Here is a 27,478-nt window from a genome sequence, read left to right as displayed (position 1 = left end):
AACTACAGAGGCAGAGTTGAGTCATGGTGGCAAAGACTGTCTGGGGCCTGCAAAGTCTATTTACTATCTAACCCTTTACAGAAAAAGTTTCCTAGAATACTCTAGAGCTGGAATCCAAGGCAGCTTATACATCTGCTCCCAGGGAGACGGAAGGAAGGGTCCTCCTATGTGGATGAATTGTGATCCTACTGGAAGTCAATGGAATAGAACAGGGAAGCTTCAAGCAGTGGAGCTTGAATACAGCTTGGACTCCTGCTAGAAGGAACTATGATGATTTAATGTAACATGAAGCAAAAATTACCACACTGTGGGCCTAGTCGATATTAAGGAAGAAAAAAACTGTAATAAACCATTTCAAACCAGAACCTATCCTATTCAGACCCAGTGTTCTCTGAAAATATTGATAGATGTTAACAGTAGATGACTAGACTGTGTGGCAGTTCCATTCAGTTCAAGCCTCCTTCTCAAGCTGTCTTGAGCTCCTGAGAGGGTTCTAAGAGCTAGAACTCTACTCATGTCACACACCTAGGTCCCCCTCTTCTCTCCATGTATGAATGCAGAGCGCTAAGCCACAGCGGCTTTGTTCCCACTTCTCGTTACTCCAGAAAGAAGCGCATCGCCCCCAGAAGGATGACCAGGACAACTTAGACAAGGCCACTTAATGAAGTTCGGGTTCCAAGCTTGCATAAATACAGTGGGGACTGGTATTCTCAGAGTTAGGAGAGAGACGTTGCCCAGATGCTACAACTTGCCAGAGTCTCCCGTGACCTCTCTAATTTCCCACCCCTCTCAGCCTCACCTCACCCTTTCTCCCCTTTCTTCCCTTTCTTGGACTAGCAAAAATCTACCTCTAACCTTGTTCTCCTCCTCTTTCCTGACACTGAATGAGTCACAGCTTGCAGCTAACATGGGAGCTGAGCAAGTGGGCAGGCTCTGGTTGTGACATCTGGAGGCACAGGCCAGCGAACATATTGCTCCACAGCTCAAAGGGACATGGGCCCGGTCATGACGGCACTAGATATTTATCGATTTGTTCTGCCCCAGCTGTGACTGAGGAGATCGTATGTCTCTATTTGACCAATGTGTAGAGCTGTGCTTTGGGAAATGGACCTCCTCTAATCTTGAGCTCATAGACGTATAGTCCAGGCAAAATGAGGACGTGACAAAAATGGGGGAAACCCTAGATGAGCTTTGGGAAGTCCCATTGTTCTTCTCAAGGGCTATTGGAGATATGTTCCTTCTTACTTTATATACTTTACCTTTATTTAACAAGACATATCCATAGATGAAAAATAAATATCAATCACTGCATACTCCACAGGGAAGAAAAGAGAGAAGAATGTGATTAGAGACGACATAGTTTTTCATCCATCAGTGACACACTGTGGGGTGTGCCCAAGTCCCCTGAGCCCATGGTTTCCATCATTCAGTTAATCAACAGAGGAATGCTGACCATGAAAAGTAGAGTATACCTGAAAATGTATTCCGGCGTAATCGGGTTTGCCTAAAGCCAGAGAGTGACTGATGGCTTAACCGACTCTAAGCAGGTAGACTTCATTCATTATACAAAGTGCGTGGCCTGAGGGACCAAGGTGGGGGAGGGGTGTATAGGGTGACAGATGATGTGAGTCTTTGGTTTAGAAATAGAATATGAGCTGAAGTATCAAGGCTTCACTGAATTGGACATCTTTATTAATTGACGGTGTTTTGCCAGCAGTTACTCATATTAGTAACTCTTCTATAAGACCCTGGGGCATTTTCTGATTCATTCAGAAATTATTAAGATATGCCTAGAAAAGGCTTAATACTGGTACCTCCCAGGTATTCAAAATTAGATACCCTTAGGTTATGTGTGGCAGTGCTCTGTTAATCAGATTATTAAACAAGATACCCTAGCCGTCAGCGAGTTTATTTCCAGACCCTTAATGAATAGCCCTCCAGAGAAAGCAGGAGTTCCAGTTCCCATGTCAGCGGTCTGCCTACACAAAGAGGTGGTCCTCTCTGATGCCTTCTTCTTGGGGAAGGGCTGCATGGTGAAGATAATCTGACCTAGAACCTAACTCAGTGGTTCTCAAACTCTAGCATGCATCAGAATCACATGGAAGGCTTAAGACAAAGATTGCTGAGTCCTACCCCTAGAGTTTCTAACTCAGTAGAGCTGGATTCAGGTCCTAACAAGTTTCCACGTGATGCTGCCACTGCTGCTGGGAGGACCCCACTTTGGGAACCACTGATGTAGAAGATGAAAGGACAGTGTGTTCTAGCGATAACCCCAACAGTCTGGTGTCAGATTCTGATAGGACCCAGCTGAAGCTGCGTTTCAGGTACATAATTCAGCAGCCTTCATCCTGTGGGCTTATTATGTGGCATTTGAAGTATAAAACACCATCTGAATCACAAATGTTTCCTTCACGCAAGGCCCGATTACATATAAATAACTTTTAAAGGTCATTATAACGATTCCAGAGCAGCACCCTGAAGCAACTCTTTTCTTAGGTAGGGGGAAGAATGTCCATGGCAATGTATTGTCTGTGTGACATTTAAACACACACACACACACACACACACCCCTGAGCTGCCTTGTTGATAATTTGAGAGCAAACAGTGGTGAATTCAGTTAACATCCGTGGCTGCTGGCACTGTTCTTTGTGCCGAGTTTCAAGATAGAAGGCTTTCCTTTCTCTGTCTGTGACTTCTTGTATGTGTAAAATGATTTTGTGTGGGAGGCTCCTGCAGACCCCATGTTGATGTCACCCCTGATGGTGGTTCTGCTGCAAGGTATAGGCCAGACGTTCTCTGCACATGACCAGCATTGGCAGTAAACCACATATGACCCATAGAATTCCCCTCCCCTGTAAATCACAGGAGTGTCACATTCTTTGGCTTTCATGCTACTAATCCTTTTGAATTGTCTGGATTTTTTTTTTTTTAAGATTTACTTATTTATTAGAGTGAGCACGAGCACAAGTGGGGGGGGGGGAGAATCTTCAAGCAGACTCCCCACTGAGTGCAGAGCCTGCCGTGGGCCTCGATTCCAGGACCTGAAATCATGACCTGAGCCAAAATAGAGAGTTGGCCGCTTAACTGACTGAGCCACCCAGGTGCCCTTTGAATTGTCTGGATTTTAAAGGACATTGGTCCCCTCATGACTTCCAAGGAAGAGAGCTCTTTAGCCATAGTGACAGCAGCAGAACGTCATCGCTAGGCAAAGAGCGTTCGGGCCGCATGGGTCCTGCCCCGTAGCAGGGAGGCCCTGTGCGTCTGTTGCTTTGCGACTGCTCATGCCACCCAGCACACCTGCTTACTTCAGGCGCAGAATCGTCTCCAAGACAGCCAGCATTGCTCCGTGTCTCTGCTCCAAGAGGTACCATCAAGGGAGAAACCAAAACAGTTCCTTTCAACTGACCGATATTCCTAAAGGCCACAGAATTTGCTGTGACCTCTCTTATTCATCAACCCTTCAATGCTTATGTACCTAAAATCTAGAGAAGGGAGACTTCCAGCCAGCAGTAACCCCAGTGGCAAAGGGCCTGTTCACAAAAGATAGCATTTTATTTGCGGTCTTCTGCTTTGTCCTTGGAAATTCATGAGAACTTTGCATTTTTTTCCAAATATCAAAAATAATTTCCTCAAGTCATCTAACGGAACTGATGTTCCAGAAAAGTGTTCCACATTTTCTATGGTTTCTCCGATTCCCTAGCACCCTGTGGTGCCTGCTGCTTTGGCCACAGTGTGAGAAGTTTTGTCTGTGGGTGGAGTCTGCATATAATCTTGTCCCAGGTCCAGTGGGACCTGACCCAGGAAGATGGGGGCAGGGGAGGGGTGGTTAGAGGAGACAGAGCTTTGGGCTGGTGCTCCTTTCAGAGCCCTTGTTATCTTCTTACCCATCAGGAACCTCAGGATGCTGCTGGTCTCTCCTCCTGTCTTGTCCTGTCCTTTCGCGTAAGGAGAACAGGACAGGGAGCCCCTGGCTGCGATTCTTGTATCTGACAGCCTTCCTTGGGTTCATGTTGAACTCCATCTGTTGCGTCATCCTGTCTGTCCGTGTTCAGTGAAGTGACCACATTCTTCAGTGGGAGGAAAAGATGGGGCTGACTCACTCTTCCTTGCACAGAAGCCTTCACAAACAAAAAGGTTTAAGTGCTCATATGACAGAAGACCTTGGCACCGGTCGCCTCATCAGTAACTTCTGTGGTAAATGCAGAAATTAACATAAGTGCAATTTTTCCCCCCAAAATCTCAACCAGATGGAAAGTAATATTGTCTCTGGTCCGGCTGAAGAAATATTTGATGAGAGAGGTGTCTTTTCCTTTTCTAAACAGTACAGAGATCCAGGTGACTGAACTACAGGTTTTCAACTAAACACAGATTAGTTGTTTTTCTCCATCTAGTATCACCTTTTTCTGCCATGCATGTAGTGAGACAGAGAGGGAGAAGCCAAGAGACTGGCTTCATCTCAGAGAAGCCTTAGGAAATGTCCCTCAGCTGTCCCTGTTACACTCCTTTGGCCTTAAGTTGAAGTGTTTTAACCTGAGTATGGCTTCCAGGAAGCCAACCTCGCGTCTGGAAGCTGTCATCTTTACACAAACACTTGGAGGACTGAAGCTCCCCCACATCCAGTGCTCACTCATCTGAGGCTCGAGGGTGGCTACTTAATGTCCAAAGACCAAAGGAAGGATAGGACAGACAGAATAGGTTGCATTATCTGTGCTTTTGAATTCTTGTCCCTGTATTCTTCCTGTACCCTCTCGGTCAGTTCTGGGCATGCCGGACACAGTGGAAGAGATGTGTCCTGACATCCCGCAGCTGGAAGGCCTGATGAAGGAGATCGGCGACCTGGCCGAGTCAGGGGCCCGGTACACGGAGATGCCTCACGTCATCGAGGTGATCTTGCCCATGCTCTGCAACTACCTGTCCTACTGGTGGGAGCGGGGGCCTGAGCACCTGCCACCCGGCACTGGGCCCTGGTGCACCAAGGTCACCTCTGAACACCTCAGTGTCATCCTGGGAAACATTCTGAAAATCATCAACAACAACCTGGGCATCGACGAGGCGTCCTGGATGAAGCGCATCGCAGGTACCACAAAGGCCTCTTCTCCCCTCCCCCCTGCCCCACCCCGGGGCCAGGGTGCCTGCATTCTCTCTTGGTCGCTCGGTCCATCTCTAACCTAGTCTCCCTCCCCCTCTTAGTTCCCAGTAAAAAGTTATTCCCCTAGAGAGCTTCTTGGAGCAAATGCTCCTGCTTGCTCCCCAACGAAGCCAGGTCCCTCAAGATCTCCAGGAGGCCCTTCTCTGTACACTCTGCCTGACCCGGATGTTCATTGCTTTATTTGCTTTTGGTACTTAAGCATCCCATTTTCTCTTCCAGGAATAATCTCCATAGGTTCCCCGTAAGTGCTCCTGTGTGTTCTGTACACGTTTAAAACTCACTCCCATCTGGGCTGTACTGGAAGTTGCCAGCGTTCGTATTTCATGTTATGCTTTCTAAGACACTCCCTTAGTTAGGCTCATAATAGCATCACTTTGGGTTTTTTGGTTTTTTGTTTCTGCATTCCTCTAGAATTCCTTGCATGCAGTAGGCTCTTAATGAATTTTGTTACCTGATTTTCTATTCCTGAAGCAACCTCAAAAAAAGGAAAGGCTTGAAAAATGAATAACCATACTTCCCACAGTCAGGAAATCATGAATATTTAGTGTCTTCTGTGTCAAAGCAGAGTCCGAGGAGACAGAAGCCAAGGCACAGTCATTGCTTTTGATGGACCCACAGTGTAGACAGCTCTGTGGTAGGCAGCTCCCACGCCACCCCCTGCACCAGGAAACACAGTGGCTGGGCCAAAGGGAGCTATTAGCCCAACCCTGACACTTGTCTTCCTAGACAAATAAGGGGGTAGTCCTCTGCAAGACCAGGGAAGAAAAGCTTCTGCCCCCTTCCTGTCTCTGAAATGAACTGAGATCAGAATTATAAATATTCTGGGTGCTCGTGGCTACTAGATAGTGCAGGCCTCTATGAACATACGAGTAAATAAAGTTGATGTTCCCTTCTTACTTATTAGCCCAAGAATATTGCCAACCCCAAGGCAGTTTGTTGAGAAGCTCTACTTTGTAATTCATCAGGGATTCAGGGAAGGAAGGAGGTGGAAGGATGGGCTCCCTCAGCTCCATAGAGGGGCAGAGAAGAGAGACGGCCTAGCCGGTGCCAAAACAAAGTCGATTTTAAGTTGTTACCCCAACTCACCCACATCTGGAATAGCCATTCCAATTCCGGGTGGGAGCAAAAGCACACCACAGGGTAGGGCAGGGGGAACCTGCATAAGGTGGGAACCCTGAGCTCTCCTAGCTGAGTTTTGGCTCCTTGGTTAGTGCGTCTCAGCAGGTAGCTGTCTTCACCTCCTCCTTCTACGACGGTCATTGCTGTGAAAGTAAAAAATAAGGTAGTGAGATTTAAAAGAAACAGGGCCGATGCCTACTGAAATGCCCCCCAGCTAAAGAAACTTTAATGCACAAAACACAGTGCACGTTGGCAGTGGTTCGTGACTCTTACTAATTTCACTTAATTTTTTTATAATTACTCTGATTTTGATCTTTATCATCAAGTGGACCAAGAGGATATTCCGTTTAAGTAATAGGGTAAGGCATGTAGGTTTTATCTTTCTCTTTAAGAGGGCTAGGATCCCAGTTCCAAGTCCCACTGATTGCCATGTCTGCTCTTTGACTCCTGGTGGCCACCCCAGCCTCCTCCTTGGTTCATCATAGCTAATGATAGTTGGTCTGTCCTCCTCAGGGCCCAGAGGAGCCCCCAGGCAGTGCGTTGGCGGTTCTCAAGCATTGGAGACTGAAAACTGTGGTTGGCTTAATGTATTTTTAACAGCAGATTTTTCTATAAAATAACCAGAAAGCATAGGACTGAGCGCCTACCCTTGGCTCAGCAAAGTGCTGGTTATTAGGGGGGGGGGAAGGCTCCATTCAAGGAATTTTTTTTTAAAGATTTTATTTATTTATTTGACAGAGCTATAGAGACAGCCAGCGAGAGAGGGAACACAAGCAGGGGGAGTGGGAGAGGAAGAAGCAGGCTCCCAGCGGAGGAGCCTGATGTGGGGCTCGATCCCAGAACGCCGGGATCACGCCCTGAGCCGAAGGCAGATGCTTAACCTCTGTGCCACCCAGGCGCCCCCATTCAAGGAATTTTTAACCTAGCTAGCGAGCCCAAACCAGGATGAACGTCCTAAAAGTATGTGATGAGGAGCTAAGAGGTGTGGCCAATGCCAGGCACGCCTGAAGAGTTCAGGGGGGGGCAGGGCTCCTTGTGGCTTGGACAAGCAGAACAGGGGTAGGGTCCTTCTGTGGCTCCCTGTCCCCACTGTGGCTGTGGGAGAGGGAAGGGTGTGCTGAGTGGACAATTCAGGGAGAGAACAGGGCAGGGGCTGTCCTGAGTCCATGGAATGTCACAGCCTCGCCTTTCAGTATCACTTCTTTTCTTTTATCAATTGTCCTAAAGTGTGAAATGAGGGGGAGGCTTTTTGTTTGCAAATGCAGTGTACGCCCAGCCAATCATCAGCAAAGCCCGGCCCGACCTGCTGAAAAGCCACTTCATCCCCACTCTGGAGAAGCTGAAGAAAAAGGCTGTCAAGACCGTGCAGGAGGAGGAGCAGCTGAAAGCCGACACCAGAGGAGACACTCAGGAGGCAGAGCTCCTCATCCTGGACGAGTTTGCTGTCCTCTGCAGAGACCTCTACGCCTTCTACCCCATGCTGATCCGCTACGTGGACAACAACAGGTACACGGGAGACCAGGGGTAGCCTGACCGCGGGATGGAAAGATGGTGTTGGGTTGGGTTACAGGCGAGGGAGGGAGGGCACATGGTCAACGACATGGCCACCCCTTCCATCCTCATATGCTACCGTAGGTCAGAGGGAGTTGGTCAGACAGGGGCAGCAATGACCCACTTCTTCCCCTCTAAGCAGAGTGCTGTCACATGTTCATTCAACAGAGATTACCATGTGCCAGGCACTGTTCTAGGCATTGGGAGCAGGCAGGAACACAGCAAAGATGTTTAGCCTGAGGGCTTTTCTTGGGGCACGGAGGTGGGGCACCTGGACAATAAACAAAATAAGAACCTTAATACTTAGTGATATACTTTCCTTGCATAAGTAAATTATGCAAAGCAGAGTAAGGAGAATTAGGAGTGCCAGGGTGGTGCGGAGTCACAGTTTTAAATAAGAACGTTAACTGAAAAACAGTATTTGAGCAAAGACCTGAAAGAGATGAGGTGGGGAACCATGTGGGTCTAGGAAGGGTTATATTCCCAGGAAGAGGGAACATGTGGGGTCAGCCCTGAGGAAGGAGTATGTTGGGGTGTTCAGGGATTCATAAGGGGGCCAGTGTGGGTGGAGAAGAGTGAGGAGTGGGGAGAGTGGTAGAGCTGTCAGAAAAGCAACGTGGGGCCAAGAGTGTAGGGCCTTGGAGGCCACCAGGAAAACTCTGGCTTTTATTCTGAGTGAGATGAGAAGTTGGTGGAGGCTTTGAGCTACTCTGTGATGTGATCCGATTCACTTTTTTTGTTAAGATTTTATTTATTTATTTGAAAGAGAGAACACCAGTGGGGTGGGGCGAGCAGCAGAGGGAGAGGGAGAAGCAGACTCCCCGCTGAGCAGAGAGCTGACACCCCCCCCCCCCCCTCATCCCAGGCTCAGTCCCAGGGCGCTGGGATCATGATCTGAGCCACCCAGGAGCCCAGATCTGATTCATTTTTTGAGCGCTATGGTGAGACATGGAGGCAAATAAGGGGGTGAGGAGACCAGTTGGGAGGTTCACAGTGATCCAGTCAAGAGCTGATGGGGATCCTTAGAGACAGAGCCCGCTGGTGATTCCCAGGGCCTGGAGTGGGGAGGGGGTGACTAGGAAGCAACTGCTTAATAGGATGGGGGTTTCCTTTTGGAGTCCTGAAAACATGTTGGAAACTAGACAACGACAGTGGCTGCCCAACCTTGTGAATGTACTAAATGTCACTATTGGCAAATTTCATATATATTTTACCACGATGAAAAAGAAAAGATAGTTTGATGGCTAAGGCCAGGGTGGTAGCAAGGAGGGTTGACACAAGATGTCAGATTCTGGGTCTGTTTTGAAGGTAGAGCCCTAAGGACTTCCAGATTGGAAATGAGAGAAGAAAGGAGGGTTAAAGATGATTCCGAGAAAATGGAAGGATGGAGTTTCCTGCAATTGAGTCGGGGAAAATTGTGGGTACAGATATTTTTAGGGGAAGTTCTAGAAGTCACTTTTGAACATGTTAAACTTGGGTTGCCTATTCAATATAAAAATGGAAATGTTGAGTGGGCAGTTGAATATATGAGTCCAGAGTTCGGGAGAGGGTTCTGGGGTCGATGTGGGAATTTGGGAGTCAGTAACATACTGGAGAACCATGAGACTGGATGAGAGAAAGGATTGAGGGGAAGAGAGAGGAGTTCCAAGGACTGAGCCCTTGTGCTCTCCAACATCAACAACAGACAGAAGAGGAGGAACCAGTGGCTGAGGCTGAGAAGGAACAGGCAGTGAGACAGGAGGAAACTGACAGAACGTCGTGTTCTGGGTGCCAGCTTCACAAAGCGTTGCCAGGAGGAAAGAATGTTGAATAAAGGTTATTGATAATCTTGACGAGAGCACTTTCAATGGAGCAATGAGAGGGAAGCCTCTTTGCAGTGAGCTGGAAGAGAACGGGAGAAAAGGACTTGGAGAACAGCAGTACAGAACACTTGTGCGAGGAATTTTGCCACAAAGGGGGACAGAGCGAGAGGATGCTGGCTGGAGGCAGAAGTAAGCTCCAGAGTTTTTAGGAGGGAGACTTGTCAGCTCATTTCCTTACTAAAGATAATGATCTCATTAGAGAAGGAGGAATTTATCATGTAAGAGTGAGAGAGATAATTTCTAAAGCAGTGTTCTCTGAGCAGGCAAAGGGTCAGCATTAGATAGTTTCTTTACCCACAACAACAAGCAGGAGGGCAGGGAGTATGGGTGCTGGTGCTGGTACACACACACACACACACACACACACACACACACACACACTATGTCTGGGGGTCCGTAGGAGTCCCTTTTCTGATTGTTTCCATTTTCTCAGGTAGGAAGCAAGATCATCAGCTGAGAATGAGGATGGGGAAAAGGTGCTTGGAAGTTCGAGGGGTAAAGAGAAGGTGTGAGGCAGTAGCCAGGGAGAGGGGAAGGCTGGCTGGGCCGGGACAGTGTTGTGTGATTACTGGGCAGCAGTAAGGGCCCCACTTGAGATCTGTGGTCATGAATTTATTTATTTTTTTAAGATTTTATTTATTTATTTGACAGAGACAGCCAGTGAGAGAGGTTCCACAAGCAGGGGGAGTGGGAGAGGAAGAAGCAGGCTCCCAGCGGAGGAGCCTGATGTGGGGCTCGATCCCAGAACGCCGGGATCACACCCTGAGCCGAAGGCAGACGCTTAACGACTGCACCACCCAGGTGCCCCTGTGGTCATGAATTTAAAGTGAAACCCATCACCAGGTTCTTTTTCTCCAGCCAGTTCACCACCAGCTCCAGGCACAAAACAGGGAAAGAGTTAGATTTAACCAAAGTTGGGGTTTTTGCAAAGTTAGTATGACAAAGAAAAATAGGTGAGGGAATTATGGGTGTACGTAAGAGGGTAATTGCAAAGACTGACCATAGAATTTAACCTGGATGTTGAGGAAAGCGGGAGGACATGGGAGGCTAATGTCTATGAACAGGCTGAAGAATAGGATTGTTGGTCGTAGCGGGGAGCAAGAACCAAATAGGTATTTTAATTATACCACACCCTCTTAAAATTTAAAGCCCTAACATATAAATTTGAAAAGATTCGATTTGAAATAGTAGATCTTGAAAGAATTGGGGGAGCATTGCTAAGTTTTGAGTAGTATGCCATTCTGTCATGGGCAGGAAATACATCTGGAGAAGCCCATTTTAGCATTTATTTTATAAGGCAAATTGTGCTTCCTATTTAAAAGAATTGATTACTTATATTATTTAGCATTTGAAAATAAATACCTTACACATACTATATAATATAATCCCTTACCTGTCTATGGGAGACTTTACCCTCTCAGAAGAAACCCTGCTTTAAGGATCATGGTTTGCGTCATTTCCGATAGCATAATTATATTAGCGGTTAGAGAGGGAATTTGTCAGAGTTTGAGGTAAAAACAAAAATGAAAGCAGAGTAAGGTTGCTCCTAGAATAGCTCTTTAATTGCATTTGTCACTATTGACGATCAAGACTCAAGATAGAGTGTGTTCTAGTTACACAGTGTTTGACAGTTGCTAAAAATGGCAATGTCGGAGAGACTTTGAGATCATCATTAATTCATTCATCCCCACTTTTCAACCGGCTCTTCCCTGAACACCAGAGAACGTATGGCCACCCAAACCCAGCTTAGAAAGACTTCCTTCTTATGTGTTGCCTTTACCTTCTTGGGTACTTTCTTCACCAAAAGAATCACTGGCTTGGAAGTATGGGACTGTGGAGTTGGCAGGAAAAATAGGGGTCACCTCATCTTACCTGTAACTGGATGAGTAAATACCTACTTCCTTTTTCCTGGCAGTGCATTTCCTACCTCTGGTTACCCACCACGCTTCTAGGAGACAGGTACAGACTTGCCAGGAGTGCCCTGCCTTTCTAGTTTCAGGCAGTTCAAACGGTTCTGAGCTCAGCTCTGTGACTGCTGCCCGTCGGCTCTGACTCTGCTCTTCGGAGCCTCAGAAAACTGTTCCAGTCTCGCTTGTGGCAGCTCTTTAAATATTGAAGAGAGCCATCTTGTCCTGTCCTCCTCCCTGTTCTTCTTCATCATATAAAACCTTTGTACTTCCTTCAGCCCAGTCATGGCACTGTTTCAAGTTTCTTCACCCTCTGGAACACGGTTCTGAACAGAAGCTTCCGTCGGTCAGCGTTCAGCCCAAAGCTGACCCCGAATGAACAAGGACTCTGGGTGTAGTGTGGTCAGAGCTGGGCGAACCCACTCTGTATCTCCTGGTGCAGGAGCCATGGCAGCGCAGGTGAGACAGATCTCGCTGCAGGAGCAACGGCTTCTCAGCCTTCTATCTGGCAATCAGATACAGTCAGGACCCAGAAACGAATGACTTTAAACAGTGGCATTTGGGGTGAAAACCCATCTCTCAGGCTGCTGAAGGGAATCTGAGTAAATCCTCTGCAGTGACTGCCTCGGGCTGTGCCCTCCGCAGAAGGCTTCGGAGCAAGGCTGAGATAAGCTCTCAGCTGGACTCAGACAACCCAACCATGAACATAGGAATATGGCCTTACTTTCTTTCAAAGCCTCATACCTGGCTTTCCTTTCTTTGAAAACCTGATAACTTGTCATTTTGAAAATGAAATCTCTCTTTACTCTTGTGATCATCCGAGATTTTATTCTTACGTTTCTTGTTTTGTTAATATGCTCAGCGATTTCACTCGCTTGTGTTGCTTCAGCCATCATCCCCTGCAGACCGCTACCTCTAAACCCAGCCGCCTTCTCCACCCACGGCCTTGCATTTCCCAGCTGCCCTTTGGCAGCGCTCCGTGCAGATGATAAAAGAGACCCAGATGTCACTTTAGTACCTCCAAAAGGATCAAGTGGCTGGGTACTGAGAGAGATATGGATTCTGGGAGACTGGGAATGCGCAGGAGATGAGCCTGGTTGCATCATGGGGGCAGAAAGGGTATGGGCAAATAGGAGAGGTGAGGTCAGGATCTTCCGTTCACCTGCAAATACCAGAGAGGTGCAGACTTTGTGTGCCTGGGGAAATAGTAATGACATATTCTTCATCCACACCTACCACTCTGAACCTGAAGAAAGAACCTCACTAGAAATAAAGGGTGAAAATATGCCTCCTAGAAGAAGAAGGATATTGAAAACAAAATTCATTCATTGGAAACTGCATTCCTATGGAAGGCAGAGGGATCAGAATCTTTGTTGGTCTTCTTCGAGGAAATGTTGACATCACCTGTTGTTTTCAGAGCCCCTGCTGCTCACACACCCTGTGGCTGTACTTTTCCTGGCCAGAGAGGATGTGACCCCTCACCTCTTCCCAGTCAGGCCACAGTCAAACCTACAAAGCTCATTTAAACCAAAACACTAAGGAATGAACAGCTGGCAGTTCTGCCAAAACTTGACACTTGATTCTGAAAAAGTAATATGAGCAAAATCAAAAAGTGTTACCAATCTCAAGCCTCAAGTTTGGATTGCATTTGGCTGCTAATAATGGATAACTGATTATAGTGGCTTAGAGAGCTGAGAAGTTAAATCTCACCAAGAAGCCCAAAGGTACCCACTCCAGGCCAGAACGAGTGCTCCTCATTCCTCTGTCTTTGCATCCTAAACACTGGCTTCCATGTTTGAAGCTACTTTATGGTGCAGCATGCCAATTAGAGCTTGAGCCATCATATTTTCAGTCCAGGCAGGAAGCACGAAAGCAACAGGGGAGGCAAAGGGCACCTTCAGCTGTGTGATCCCTTTTTAGAGAGCTTTTCCAGAAGGCGCATCCAACGACCTCCACCACGTTGATCAGAACTTGGACAGCTGTCCCTCAGGGGGCTGGGCAGTGTGGTCTCCCGTGGGCACAACGCACCCTGAATAAAGTGGGCTTTCGTTCCTAAGGGAGAAGAGGAGGATGAGTATGCAGTAGAAAACCTGTGGTGTCTACCATGCAAACGGAGGCTAGTCGAGGTAGAACACAAGATCAGATAAGAACGTCAGTGAGGCTGGAACTCAGGGCAGTAAGGGAGTAAGGAGATGAGCGATGGGTCCAAAGATGGTCTTGGCCTCGTAAGTCTTCCCCTTTCCTCCTTAGCCCGGCGCTCTCCATGAATGGGCAGAAGGCGCAGGCTGCCCAGCGCGATTCAGTCTGGTGTCCCAAGGATGAGGGAACTGGCTTCTGATAGCTGTTACCCTGCGTACACCAAGGGACAGTGGGTCAGACCATTCACGAGAACCAAAGTTTTCTTTAACCTAAGAATGATGGTAGATGATTTAACTTCTACTGTGTTACTCTAGGCAGATATTTGAAAATGGTAACTCACCCAGCCCTTTCAAAATATAATTTGATTCAAATATGTAAGATACTTAGGGGCAAGACAACTTTTAGGAAATGACTGAATTCTGCCGCAATTTAGCCTTCTTGCTGCCACTGTGAAATTCTTAACCTGGTCTGCTTTTTATTTTTATTTTTTTTTTAAGATTTTATTTATTTATTCGACAGAGATAGAGACAGCCAGCGAGAGAGGGAACACAAGCAGGGGGAGTGGGAGAGGAAGAAGCAGGCTCATAGCAGAGGAGCCTGATGTGGGGCTCGATCCCATAACGCTGGGATCACGCCCTGAGCCGAAGGCAGACGCTAAACCGCTGTGCCACCCAGGCACCCCTGGTCTGCTTTTTAATTAAAAAAAAAAGAAGAAAGAAAGAAAAGAAATGAGTAATGCTATTTGTAGGGACTTTCTGAACCATTTCAGAGGTCATAAGAAGTGTTTGGTCTCTGCACATGCACTGGAAACAACAGTGAAAAACATATTGTCTTCCAAATTTTGTTCACAAAACTGGCTTTGAGAGGAAAAGGCGTGAGGCCTGAACTGTTTTTAGAGCGCTCCATATTTCAGAGGCTTGACAATGACAAGTGTCCATGACAAGATGAGATGTCATACTGACAGAGACTTTTCTAGTCGTGCTAGCCTCATGGATTAAAGGAGGCCTGTCCCAAAACAGAGCGTAACCTCAGGCACGTCATCTGTTTAAAAAAGAAAACAAACAAACAAACAAAAAACAACCTTTGACAAATTGGAAATGTTATTTTCCGACATCTCTTTGCAAAGATAATCCTCAAATCCTTTGGTAAATAGGAAACAATTATTGCAGGTCCTTCAAAAATATGTACAGGTACGTGCCTACACGCATGTAAGGAGTGCACGGATATTTAGTCTCTCTGAAGACCGTGTTCCTGTGGGAATGTAGTTCTATGTGCATAAGTGTGCACAGCCAGTGTGGGAATAATTTTTAGTGTGACTGTTCTCATCTCACTGAGTTTCATTTGCTTTTCACCTCAGGTCTAACTGGCTTAAAAGCCCCGATGCCGACTCTGACCAGCTCTTCCGCATGGTGGCAGAGGTCTTCATCCTGTGGTGTAAATCTCACGTAAGGAACATGTGGACCCTGAACTTAGAGATGGTTGTGAAAGGTACAGACCTCCGAAAACATTCTTGTAATGTTGGCTTTTTTATTTCCCCCCACTCAGAACTTCAAGAGGGAAGAGCAGAATTTTGTGATTCAGAATGAAATTAATAATTTGGCATTTTTAACTGGCGACAGCAAAAGCAAGATGTCAAAAGTAAGTGCACTGAAATCAGTTCCAAAGACTCTTCGATCTTGACCGAAGTTACCTATCTTGGATGTATGAAGGGATTAGCTCCATGCTGCATTTAGGTCAAACCAAGAAAACCAGCAGTCTCTACTGTTGTTTCTTTGAGAATGAGCCAGAAGAAACTGCTCTCAAATAAGCATGGTCATCACATTTTCTGAGTAAATAGCTGCTTGTATGTCAAAAAGTTTAAGTTTCAAGTCTTGCCTAAGGCATTCGAGAGGTCTCCCAAACCAAAGCTGCTGTTAGTTGTTTTTAAATAGAACTGCTTCCGGTGTGATGAAGCTGCAAAAGCACACACGCCTGGAGCCACCTCTCGAGTAGCCGTGAGGAAATTCCCTTGCTCTGAAGACTTCGTTAGCACAGGTTCTTACAGTAAGCTTGTGTCTCTCCCGTCTGGAACATCCGGTCGCTGTTTGATTTCGGTTGTGCTGACCTCTTAATGCCTTCCGTTTATTTTCCGTGTGGGTTGCATTCAAGCCCAAACATGTGTCCATTCCCTGCAGGAAATGTTCAAAAGAGGACATATAGGGTATCTGTCTGAGAAAAAGAGTAACGGACAGGGAGGAGCGTAGCAGGAATACAGGAGGGGAACCTTTGCTATTCGGATTGTAAGGAATTCTCAGACACACTCCGTCAGGTGCACATACATACATACAGGACTTGCGTAAGTGTGATGTTTTGTTGCCAGCTGTTACGGCTTACTCTTGACTCTGTTCCCTTGAGAAGTGTGCCTCGATGAGGGCTGACTGTATATGTCAAGTGTAAGTGGCATGTAATACCTGAGATGTGGTGTAATACCTCTCTTGCTGGTGCAGAGCTGCCTTTGAGGAACATGAAGGTGGAGTGTGCATGGGGACCCCTCAGAAGTGAAAATCAGTTCTGGAAAGATGGCAGTCAATGGTTTGTAGCAAAGCCTTTGGAGCATCTTTCCAGATAACCATTTGGGATGAAGACCTGTGTATGCGAAGCTGCATCAAGGGGCTGGTATAACAACCAAAACTGAGAACGTCGGCACCCACAACTTCACCACGTGTGCCTAGCTCTGGTCAGCTGCCGTCACTCGGAGCTTTCCACCCCTTCTGTCTCTTAGCTGTGTTGACATTGTCACTTCTTCTCGCATCCAAAAATTGACTCTTAGAGTTTAGAATCTGCTATACACTGCTTAATACAGTTTGACATATAAAACTGGGCACATACAAAATAGATCAGAAGTATATATTCATATTCAAGAGGAGTCTTTGCTGCAAAGGAACCTTACTTAAGGTGATCCCTCTTGTGTTTTAGATAATTTTTTTTTATTTCCCAAAATTCATTTTGCATTCAACTTCTGGCAAACACATCTGCTGCTCATGTGAGGTACACAAAGATAGGATCTTTCAGACGCCTGATCCTTGGACATTTATCTTAAATTGCCTCTGAAGGGTTTTCTTACAGCCATCATTGGCTCTCCTTGACTCCATCCACCTACAGAAAGTCAGCAAATCCCAGATAGATGTTATGCTACCTTCCCCGTAGTGTAGAGCCGCTGGCTCTGGACTGAACCAGCTAGCATCCATTGTTATTGTCAGCGGATGGCAGCAAAGCAATGGAAATGACTCTGATATAAGGATTTGGATCCCAGATGAGCAGAGATGGCAAAGACATCTCAATGCCCCGGTGATGAGTGGTTACTTAGGGCCCTAGGTTTACATGTGGAAAGAGATGAGGTGACAGAGGATGACATTTCGAAACTAACCTACTAACAGACTAACTGGAATTCTCGTCATCCACATTGCTGAATGAGGAAGAGGGTACGCAGTCTTGTCAGAGGACGGTCATATTCAGAACCTGCATCTTTCCTATTGGTAAGGTTCATCCACAGGGGCAAGCACTTTCATTTCATTCCCATCGACCTTGTACGCCAGTTTCTCCTGAGCTACATGGAAAGGGGTCAACATCACAGTATAGTGAGTGTGAGGACAGGTCCCAGGTATTAAATAACATTTACCGTGCTCCTCAGGGTAACACATATTCCTGTTGATCCTGTTGCCTCAGTTGAGACACAAAATGTAGTAGTAAGTAGGACTAGAGACTGAAAGGAAGCTAAGTCCCACCCTTGGCCCAGCCATTGACTACAGGAACGGCCTTGCATCAATTGTTTAACTCCTCCAGGCCCCATTTTACCAATCTGTACAATGGACTTGAGCTTACTCCCTGACTCCTCGCAGCTCTACCAGGATGCTATGTGTAAAAGTCAGTTTTAAACTGCATCTCTAGGATAGAGATTAATGCAGCACATTCTTTCAGATGGAGGCCCCTTTACCCTGCTTCCAGTAAACAGTAACTCGCAGCTATTTCTGGTATTCTTTGGAGGTAGCACTCCCTATAAGAGAATGCGGAGGAGGTATTCTTCCTCTCAGTGAATCCTCATCGCCTTTTCCTCCCTGAAATTAGATGCTCTCTCTACTCCTTACTCTGAATGGTCAGCTGTGCTTGCTTTTGTCTCTGCTCTGAACTGAATTCTGGTGTTGTACAAATGAAGTTGGCCTCAGAGCACATGGCAGTGGTTGCAGAGACCTGTGTACTGGAATGCTGCATGCCTACAAACGGCACACGCCATTGCAGATGGAAAGGAGGCAGAAACAAAATATACGGTGGGCCACACTATTTATACTTGATTAACTGAAGATCAGTGCAAAGATGTGTTATTTTTCTGGCAATGAAGGCAGGTTTTTTTTGGAGAGCTCATTGTATATTTTCTTTATATAACACCGGCTTACAAATATATGTTAAGCTAAATGTAACTAAGCTGAGCAAGTGTTTTTTGTTTTGTTTTGTTTTTAAACTTGTTTTGTTTTCTGGAAAAATGGCAGCAGCTTCCTCGGAGGGGAATGGTAAGTTAGAACGTGTTTAGCCCAAGAAATGCCAGTCTCTTGACCAAGATGATGAGTAAAAACAGAGTTGTAAGGCAGGAAGTATTAGAGTGCCTTGTTGTTGAAAGCCTCTCCATCCCAAGAGTGTGATTTCAGCGTATTGAAAATGGATAGGAAGAGTTTAGAGGCTATCTTTGAGATTTTCCAGGGTGTTCAGACTTAGATGTGGGAGTTTGCTTCTTACACCCGTCCCCCCTGTTGCTCACTCTCCACTCTCTCATCCCCTCCACCGTCCACCTTTTTCACTTTGTTTGTATTCCTCTTACACTTGTGCAGCTCCCATGCTCTTCCCTCCTCTCCTCCCTACCTTTCCCCCTCTCCATCTCTCTCCACATCTCTATCTCCCAATCAGCCCCCTCCCCTTCCCCTCTTACCCTTCCCTACCCTTCCCAACCCCATCCTTCCCTCCTTTGCTTTCTCTCTCTCTGCTGCTTTCTCATACTCAGACTGGCTTCTGGAAATTCACCTTTCCCCCTAATATGTAATGTTGGGTTGACTTGTCTTTACTTCACATGCCCTGTTAGTGGAGATAAGAACTTCACATGGTGCAGGCTTGCCTGTTTTTAGAAGCCTCTCCCTGTGCTGTCTCAGTGCGACACACCACCCACCATGTGTCCTCCTTAAATGTCTTTTCCCTTAAGAGTCTATGTGTTGTCCTCACATTCACACATAAAATCATCTGTTTGATCATAAACTACTGGTGATAATGTGTAGGGAAATGGAAGGATTTTGAAGGTCTAGGATTCGTAAATTTCTCTTTGGAAAATAAAAAAATTTCAGGAAAAGAAAAAAAAAAACCACTTCCAGCATTACCAGCATTAGGGAAATGCATTGAGTGAATCGATCTTAGCAGTTTGTGAAGAAAAGAACGAAATAGAACCTCTAGTGTGAAAGAGACTGTGACCAAAGATCTATTTGAAGGTCACCGCACAGGAAGAGAGATGCTCCATCCTTTGGGCTGTGGGGCAATCCTGAATTACCCCGGATATTCCTAGAGCACTTCTTTTTAGCAAACCTCTTTTTTGTGGAAGCACACACATTGCCCCTTTGCTCAGTTCTTCCTTCTCTTCTCGCAACCACGGATCTCCTGGAGGTGATAATGTGGTGCATAGAAGAAAGAAAGAAAATTGGTGTCTTTGGTTACATGACAGATTGTCTACAGCCCACCCAGGTGAAAGGACGGAGGGGGGAGGGGAAAGGCTGTAGATCTAAAGGGTTCGTGTGTCCAGGAGGATAGTCTTTAGATGACCTTGCCTTGGGGGTGTATTGCTTGGTCTGGGTGTGAGTCCTTTTGACCAAATTAACTTCCATCCTAACCTCCCACTCACTCTTCCTGCCATGCCCAACTGGCTTCCAGAACTGTTGAGTTTCTGTTGTGTTGGCTGAGAAATGGGGGCTAAGAAGCTATGACTAACATGTGCTGCCTTATGCCTTGGACCCCTGCTTTTACTGACTGACTCTTCTCCTTGTTTCTTTTCTTTTGTCTTCCCACACAGGCCATGCAAGTAAAGGTACAGGTCAAATGCATGACGTGTCTTTTCTGTCCTAGTATTAGAGGTACCAGGCTCTGGCCACCCTCTGCACTGTGATCACCATGGGGGTGGTACAGAATGGATCTTCCCACCTGGAGGTCCCCCAGGCCTGCTCCAGGGAAGACACCTGCCCGTCAAAGAGTGAATGTAGGCCTACCCACCCTTGGAATGGGGAAGCCGGGGAAGCCAGCCAAGCCTCACCCTAACCGAGGTCTCCTTGCTATCTCTGCTCCCTTCCCCAGCTGCCCACTCTGCAGCCAGCATACTGACAGAGATAGGGGCGCCGACAGAGCATGAGAGCCCAGGAGGGTCACTCCTCTGTTGTGCCATGCAGGTTCGGACTCCTATGTGCCGTCAGCGGCCTGAGTCCTTTCAAACTATACATCTCTGCCTCTTGTGCAAAGCTCCCACGATTCAAAGAGTTTTCCAAGGATTAACCTTCAGGATTTGAAATCAGATAACCATGTGTTTTTGCACAAAATATGCATATGGTGGAATAAACCCTGGGTTTATTTCCAGTGACCCATACAGATTATAACATGGAAATATTTCTCTCTGTTCATTAATGTGCATCTGCTGCCATTATCACAAGCTCCCTGCCCTAAGCTATGTGGTAGAGGAAAGGATATGGGCAGGAACCAGGCACATGCAGCTCTTGGTTAAAAGGGACATGAAGCCATGTCCAGGTAGGCTTGGGTCTGGGTGTTGATTCAGGTGTTTACCTGCTGCGTGACCTTGGAAAAATCACTTGCCTTACCTGAGTGTCATCTCCTCGCTTACATAACTGCCTTGTTTGTATATCAGCGTTATTGGGAGGATCAGAAATGTTTTATCTAAGTAGGAGGCACATTGGAGTCACATTATATATGCGGCATTTGTAATACGAACAACCTGAGATTGGCCCAAGAAAACAGGATGAGCAAGAAATTATTTGAATTGTGTATCAAATCCAGAGTTCTATTTTGCGTATGTACTTGACCGTGTACAGCACGCTACTATTCACCTTTTACATTTATATATGTAGGATGCCTCCTAGTTTATGTACACAAAATCGCGTTCTGTCCTTCATGGATGGTGATTTTCAGGGGTCATGGAGACCGTGAGTGAGTTCTGCCGTACGCACAGCCTAGAATTCTGTGCCTCGTGGGAGAGCGTGTGAAGAACCTAGCAAGCACTCAGTAGAGGAGAGAGCTCTTCACGGTGTTTGTGAGAACAGCTTCGCTTTCTGCTCTGTTCTGGAACACAAGCCGCCTTCTGTTAGCTTCACGTCTCACGCCCGCGCCTGTTTCTCCCCGCCCCTCACCCCGCTGTCCTGGACCTGACCTGCTGGTTTGGAGCGCAGGCACAACGTGCCCTGCAAGGGGTAGAGTTGTCTGGCGGCCTCTGGCCAGCCTGGGCCGTGCGGGCCAGGAGCTTCGCTGGTGGTTGCTGTGGTGTAACCTCCAGAAGGTACAGTGGCCACAAGCTGGGTGAAAGAAATCACAACCATTTTAAGAGTGTCCGTTCATAATTAAGAACCTTTCACACTTTAAAAGTAAAGTAACTTAAAGCGATCAGTCTCAAGGCAGTGTTAATTCTTAGCCTCCTCTTCTCTCGGAAAACCAGTGCCTTGTAAGAGGAAGGCTGCTCCAGCTCAGGGGCCCAGGTCTCCCCTGTCCATGCCGGGAGAGGGGTCTGCCCCTGCTCCCGGGGCCTGGGGCCTGTATCCGCGTCAACCGCAGACGTTGCAGGGACGACTCCTAGGGCACAGCTGCAGGGCCCCCACGTCTCCTCCCCTCGGTCCCCGACTCCCTCCTGCGCTCTGGCCCGCGCTTCCGCACCTCCAGCAGGCGCCCCAGCGGAGCCCCAGCCCTGCCAGCGAGGTGCCCGGAGCGCGGCGTGCGCTCTCAGAGGCAGAGCTCCCGAAAGTTCAGAGCAGGTCCCCGTATGCCGGGCACCCTGAAGGCGCTCAGCGGGGAGGCTGGGCGCAGGCCGGGAACTCGGAAACCCACTGCTCCGCGCCGGACCTGGCGGGGTGGTCCCTGCCCCCGAGGGCGAGGCGCTGTGAAGAAGGGCGGACTCTCGCAGACCTGGGGAGTTCTGTTTTTCCCAGGGTTTCTCTGAGCTTTCCCCAGCCAGAGCCCAAAGCAGCCCCCCTTTCCCCGGGAGCTCGCGGTGCCCCAAAACACCGGCGTCAGCCCGGACCACAGGGCAGCTCCCTGGGAGACGCCCTTCCACCTGTTCACGGACCCCCGCATCGGAAGTCGCCGTTCTTTTCTGGGGCCATTTTGTCAGTTACCGAATCATTTCTTTGGGGAAACGTCCGTGTATTTGTTCATGTGGCCCCGAGACGAGTGACCGCGACCGTAGGCGTCGGGGTGTGTGTCTGCGTACGTGGTTCTGTGAGCATGCGCCCAGGGAGCGGGCCCAGGGGCGGGGCGGGTCCTCGACGGCCACCGATGTCCTCCCCACACCCGGTCCACTGGGCCCTCAAACGTGGCAAGGCCCCTGCACGGACAGGGCCACGGGGAGGCAGGCCGCCCCCGAGGCGACGCCATTCCTTTCCAGACACTGAGCCCCTGTCTGTCTCGACCCCACCCCTAGTCCGGAGGGCAGGACCAGGAGCGCAGGAAGACAAAGCGGAGGGGAGACCTGTATTCCGTGCAGACCTCTCTCATCGTGGCCGCGCTCAAGAAGATGCTGCCCATCGGTTTGAATATGTGCACGCCGGGCGATCAGGAGCTCATCTCCCTGGCCAAGGCCCGATACGGCTTCGTAAGTCCCGCGTGTGCTCGCTGAGCACGTCGCGCAGGTGCTGGCGGCCGCTCAGCGTCCGAAGGGTCGTCCTCTTTCCGTGCAGGGGGGGTGCGGGTGCAGATGAACAGAAACCAAGGTGCGCCGGCAACACCGACCCATCTCTAAAGCCGGGTTGAGAGCACGTGCCCTTTGAACGCGTCTGTCATTTTTCTTCTTTTGTTCTTAAAATAAAGATGCCAGCAAACTACTTTACATTTCCATAGTGACCTCTGAGAATAAAATGTAACCTCTTTCCACAGAGGGACACAGACGAAGAGGTGAAGGAACACCTGCGGAACAACCTGCACCTGCAGGAGAAGGTGACGTGGCAGGGGGGCAGCTCACGCAGGCTTCCCTGCGGCTGTAGGGTGCCGTCCTCCCATTTGGTTGACTAAAGCTCTCTTTAGCGGGTTCTAAAACAGTCTCCGAGGGCTGGTGTTTGATTGGTAGGACTAGCTCTCTGCCTTTAATTTTCACTTTTGTTTGGGGGTGTCGGGAAGCGTTTTTGCCCTTAATTTTTGTTCTTTCCTTTGCTGTTACAAAGAGGGTGCAAAGAGGCATTTAATGGAGCTTGCCTTCCCACCTACAGTGTGTGGAGATCCCGCCATAGCGGGGGGTTAGATTAGGGCTCAGATTTACTGACCGTGATCCTTGTTAAACAGTGTAAGGGACACCTGGGGCAGTTTTAGCACACCCTGATCTAGAGATTTGGAAACAAAGTAGCTCTATCGGAGTTGGTATAAACCAAAAAACAAAACAAAACCAAAAAAACTTTTATTTTAAAGGCTATTTGAGATTTTTTTTTTCCAGGCCTGTGAATCTGAACGACTGTTTCCTCAGATACATTATGCTACGATGGAGGATTAAGCTGACACAAACAGCCACTTCTTTCCATCCCAAACATATGGGGGTAGTGGGGAAAATATACTCCAAAAAAGGCAGTAAAAAGAAATCCCAAGTGCCAGAATAAGGGAGACACTGTAAGGCACAGGAATGAGGAGACGTTGATGCAGTTGGGAAAACTCATTGAGCTTTCTAAACCACATATGTATCTTAGAGGCTGGGGTCTTTAAGAACCTTAAAGGAAGAAGAGTGTGGGACCTAATTACCCATGCTGTGCACAGATGCAGAGCCAGAAACTTACATAAAATTAGCCTTAAACCAGTAAAACCTCTAAATCTCCTGCAGAGACAACCGTAAAACCACTCGGAGACTCTCCACCTCTTAGGATATGGTCTGACATGCCAATAAATAAAACTCCTCCTGAAGCCAAAGTCAAGCTTAAGAAATAAAAAAGGGGGGAATGAAAGAAAATCCACCACCATTAGAGCGTCAGAAAATGCAACAAAGGGAAGAACTCAAGCCTAAGGAACTGAAGAAAGCAATTTAAAAATAAGTGTGGTTGAAGTACTTAGAGTTTAACATAGCAGTGACATCCATAAGGAAAGACTTGGACATTATTATTTTTATTTTTGATTTTTTTAGAATTTTAGTTTTTTAAGTAATCTCTATACCCAACTTGGGGCTCAAACTCACAACCCCAAGATCAAGATTTGCGTGCTCCACCAACTGAGCCAGCCAGGTGCCCCTGGACGTTATTTTTTTTTTTTTTTTAAGGAGAATGGATATGGGATTGAAAAAAAGCCATATAGTGATTACAAAAATTAAAAGTATTCATTAAACTTAAAAATCCAATTTATAAGTTAAAAAAAACAGGCTAGGCACAGCTGAAAAGAGAATTTATGAATTGGAAGATTGCTTTCAGGAAATTAGAATGTAGTACAGAGAGAAAGGGATGGAAATATGACACGAGTTAAGAGATACAGGCTAGAATGAGCAGTTCCTATATAGATCTACAATGTTTCAATGAAGATAATAGAGAAAACGAGAAAGAAGCAATAATACAAGAGTCTCAATTCCTCTGGAACCATGTGAGGAGTAAAGGCTTTTTCAATACAAGAGGGACAGGAGATTGCTCACCTGGTGCGTGCTTTAATTTTCAGTCTGACGACCCAGCAGTAAAGTGGCAACTGAACCTCTACAAAGATGTTTTAAAGAGCGAAGAACCTTTCAATCCAGAAAAGACCGTAGAGCGTGTCCAGAGAATTTCAGCAGCTGTCTTCCACCTGGAGCAGGTAAGGAGCATCTACCCTGCAGAGTGAGGAAGCAAGACCACCCCGGAGAATGTAAAGCTCCTCTCCACACTCAGCTCTTAGTTAGGAGTGTTCTGGTAAGACCCAAAGCAAGGAACAAGGATCACCCAGCCCACCCCCAAATGTCACCTTGGTGCCTCATGGTAGCAGACTCCTCAATTCTTTCCCTTCTGAGCTTTTTTTTTTTCTTTTTCACCAATTTTTGCCATTAGATCAAATGACCCATTCAAATCCCTCACCCAGTTGTGAGGGTGCCCGTAGGTAATAAACGTCCAAAAGCAGTTGGGAGAAGGAAGAAAACCTCAGACTGCCACTAACCCAATCATTTGCTGCTGGGTACCTTTTGCTGACTATAGCTGAGAAATCAAAATTCATCCAGGATTGAGAAGTCTGGGCGACAGACAACTACCTCCTGCCACTCAGTTAGCCTAGTGCGCACCTACCCATGTGATTTCTTCTCAGGTGGAACAGCCTTTGAGGTCCAAGAAGGCAGTCTGGCACAAACTGTTGTCAAAGCAGCGGAAACGGGCGGTGGTGGCCTGTTTCAGGATGGCCCCTCTCTACAACCTGCCCAGGCAAGTATTCTGTCCTTTTCTTCTGGCATGGGAGCCAGCGATGGGAATTAAGCTATCCTCCCACAGCTGTGCTGCCTTCTGGCACGGACACTCATGATCCAAGGGGTAGAAATTGGAGTCCTCCATCCATGGCGCCATTACAGTCTGTGTACAGTATAACGTCCTAAGGGAATCCAGGTAAGCAGAAAGCTGAGGACAGATGTGATTCCCTAGGGCCCCATGCCTGCCTTAGCTCACCATTTTACACCTTAAAGTCAGCCCGGTGAGCATATGGAAGCTCCTGGTTTTCCTGAGGTTCTTTGTGAGGAAGTAAAGGAACCCTGGAAAAATAACTTTTTCTAAAGTGCTTTACCCCAGATTCCATCAACAGATCAAATGAATTTCTATGCGGAGGTACTTGGATGGCTCCCAGATTAGTGTTTCCTCAGCAGGTACAGAAATGTAACTGGAGAATCCTTGAGCACAGTGTATTTACCTTCAAGATAAAGAAAGGACACTGGCTAAAGATGTCCCAAGAGGCCATGTTGCCTGTTGCCTTATCTGTGTGGTTAGTCTCTACGCTGCAGTCAGAAATATGCGAAGGCTCTTCTGCAATGTGGTGTATTAACATAGAGCAGAGTATCCGTGCAGACTGGGCAAATGTTGACCACTGAGACCTGACTCATTGTCATTGGTGATGTGGCAACACTCCCATCCTCAGACTGATTGCAGAGTCCACAAGGTCGGGCCTGTGATCAGTAAGCAGAGCTGCACATTGACTATCAGCCTCTGCTCCATCAACTTGCAGATCAGTATGAACCGTCCTCCCCTGGTCAGGAAAAATAAACTGATGCAGAAAAGTATTTTCGGAATCCCATGTAAATAAAGATTTCCTTGGAATACGAGATAAAAGTCTATTCCTATGCTTGACACTTGCTTTCATCAGACTGCACTTCCTGGCCATTGTCCAGAGTGCCCTGTCACCAGCCCTGAGCCAGCTGGCCAACTGAGCTTTCCCATTAGGGCCTTGGAAGATAGTGAAGAATCATGACCTCTGAGACACACACCTGCTCCTATAAGTCTTTTGAGAGAATAGACTAGTGTCTTTGGAAGAGGATGAGATGCCACAAAATCAGGTAGAATTCATGAATAAAAAGCAGAAAAATTCAGGCCAACAGTCATGGCTATGAAGGCCACAGGTGTCCCGGCAACAAAGTGAAATTGATAGCCCAGTAGAGAAAGCAAAAATCCACGGGATTTTTGTCTGTTTCCTAGAAGTGGGGAAACATCAAAAAGCATTCACTTTCCTCTCTGGCAGAGGTTCAGGCCTAATGTGCTAATTGGACCTCCAGGAGGGCTCAGTTCTAAGCATGGCTCCAGGTCCAGCAAGGCCAAAATTACATCTCACAAAACAAGCATTATTTTATTATTATTTTCTAAATCCACTGGAAACGTTATGTATCGGTTGCTCCTTCAGCAATTCTGCCCCTGTATAGGCAACAGTAAGTCGAGGGATTCACCATGTCTTGAATGAAATACAGCCAGCCCCACCCCTGGCCATGCCTGGATTTCTCCCTAGCGTGGAGGAGCATACGTAGATTTTATAACAATAATAATAAAAACTAAGAAGCTGGTGGTAAAGATCACTCCCTTCTCCATCTTGTCATGGTCTAAACTGCATGGAGTTCTCCATATTAAAGGGCTAAAGGGATTTATTTTATTATGTGCAAACTGTTTCTCTGATGTTAGTTTTTAAAAGACAACCTGTGTGCTTTTCTCCAGACACAAAATTAACAATTTCTTCCTGAGCACCTTTCAACGGGTTTGGCTGGAAAAGGTTAATGAAAAAACTCAGTATGACAGGCTTATACCCATTTTAATGGTAATGTAACCTGTGGAGAGACCTGCTCATTTTCTGCACACTCCTCCTTTCTTGACCATGTTTTAACATTACCATAAAAACCCAAATTTGTACAATTTTTTAAAAGAACTCTGATTGGTCAGAGCTTGAAGAAAGATGCCAAGGGTTGTGTTCTTCTGGAAACCATGGCCAGGTCTGGATGACTCTGGTGTGGACCTGCATCTTAGTTTTCTCTCCTTCCTTCCTCACCACTATCCTTACATTTGGTAATCAGCTAACTGCTGTTCGGTGCT

The 27,478-nt window shown here is 47.1% G+C and overlaps 1 protein-coding gene across 1 annotated transcript in view; it reads left to right on the top strand.

The window, feature by feature from the left end:
* The window catches only part of RYR3 (ryanodine receptor 3), a 581,277-nt gene that overhangs the window by 510,571 nt on the left and 43,228 nt on the right, over positions 1-27,478 (top strand). The window contains exons 67-74 of the mRNA XM_045815782.2: positions 4,757-5,077; positions 7,534-7,774; positions 15,085-15,172; positions 15,273-15,365; positions 22,426-22,596; positions 22,878-22,937; positions 24,621-24,752; positions 25,233-25,345. Coding sequence (XP_045671738.2) covers positions 4,757-5,077; positions 7,534-7,774; positions 15,085-15,172; positions 15,273-15,365; positions 22,426-22,596; positions 22,878-22,937; positions 24,621-24,752; positions 25,233-25,345 — 1,219 coding nt within the window. The remainder of the gene's footprint in view (positions 1-4,756; positions 5,078-7,533; positions 7,775-15,084; positions 15,173-15,272; positions 15,366-22,425; positions 22,597-22,877; positions 22,938-24,620; positions 24,753-25,232; positions 25,346-27,478) is intronic.

Source organism: Ursus americanus, chromosome 36 (genome assembly GCF_024610735.1).
Source record: "Ursus americanus isolate L20-20 chromosome 36, mUrsAme1.1.p, whole genome shotgun sequence".
NCBI lineage: Eukaryota > Metazoa > Chordata > Mammalia > Carnivora > Ursidae > Ursus > Ursus americanus.
The sequence above is the reverse complement of the archived record's forward strand: the minus strand, read 5'-3'. Positions and strand labels throughout refer to the sequence as shown.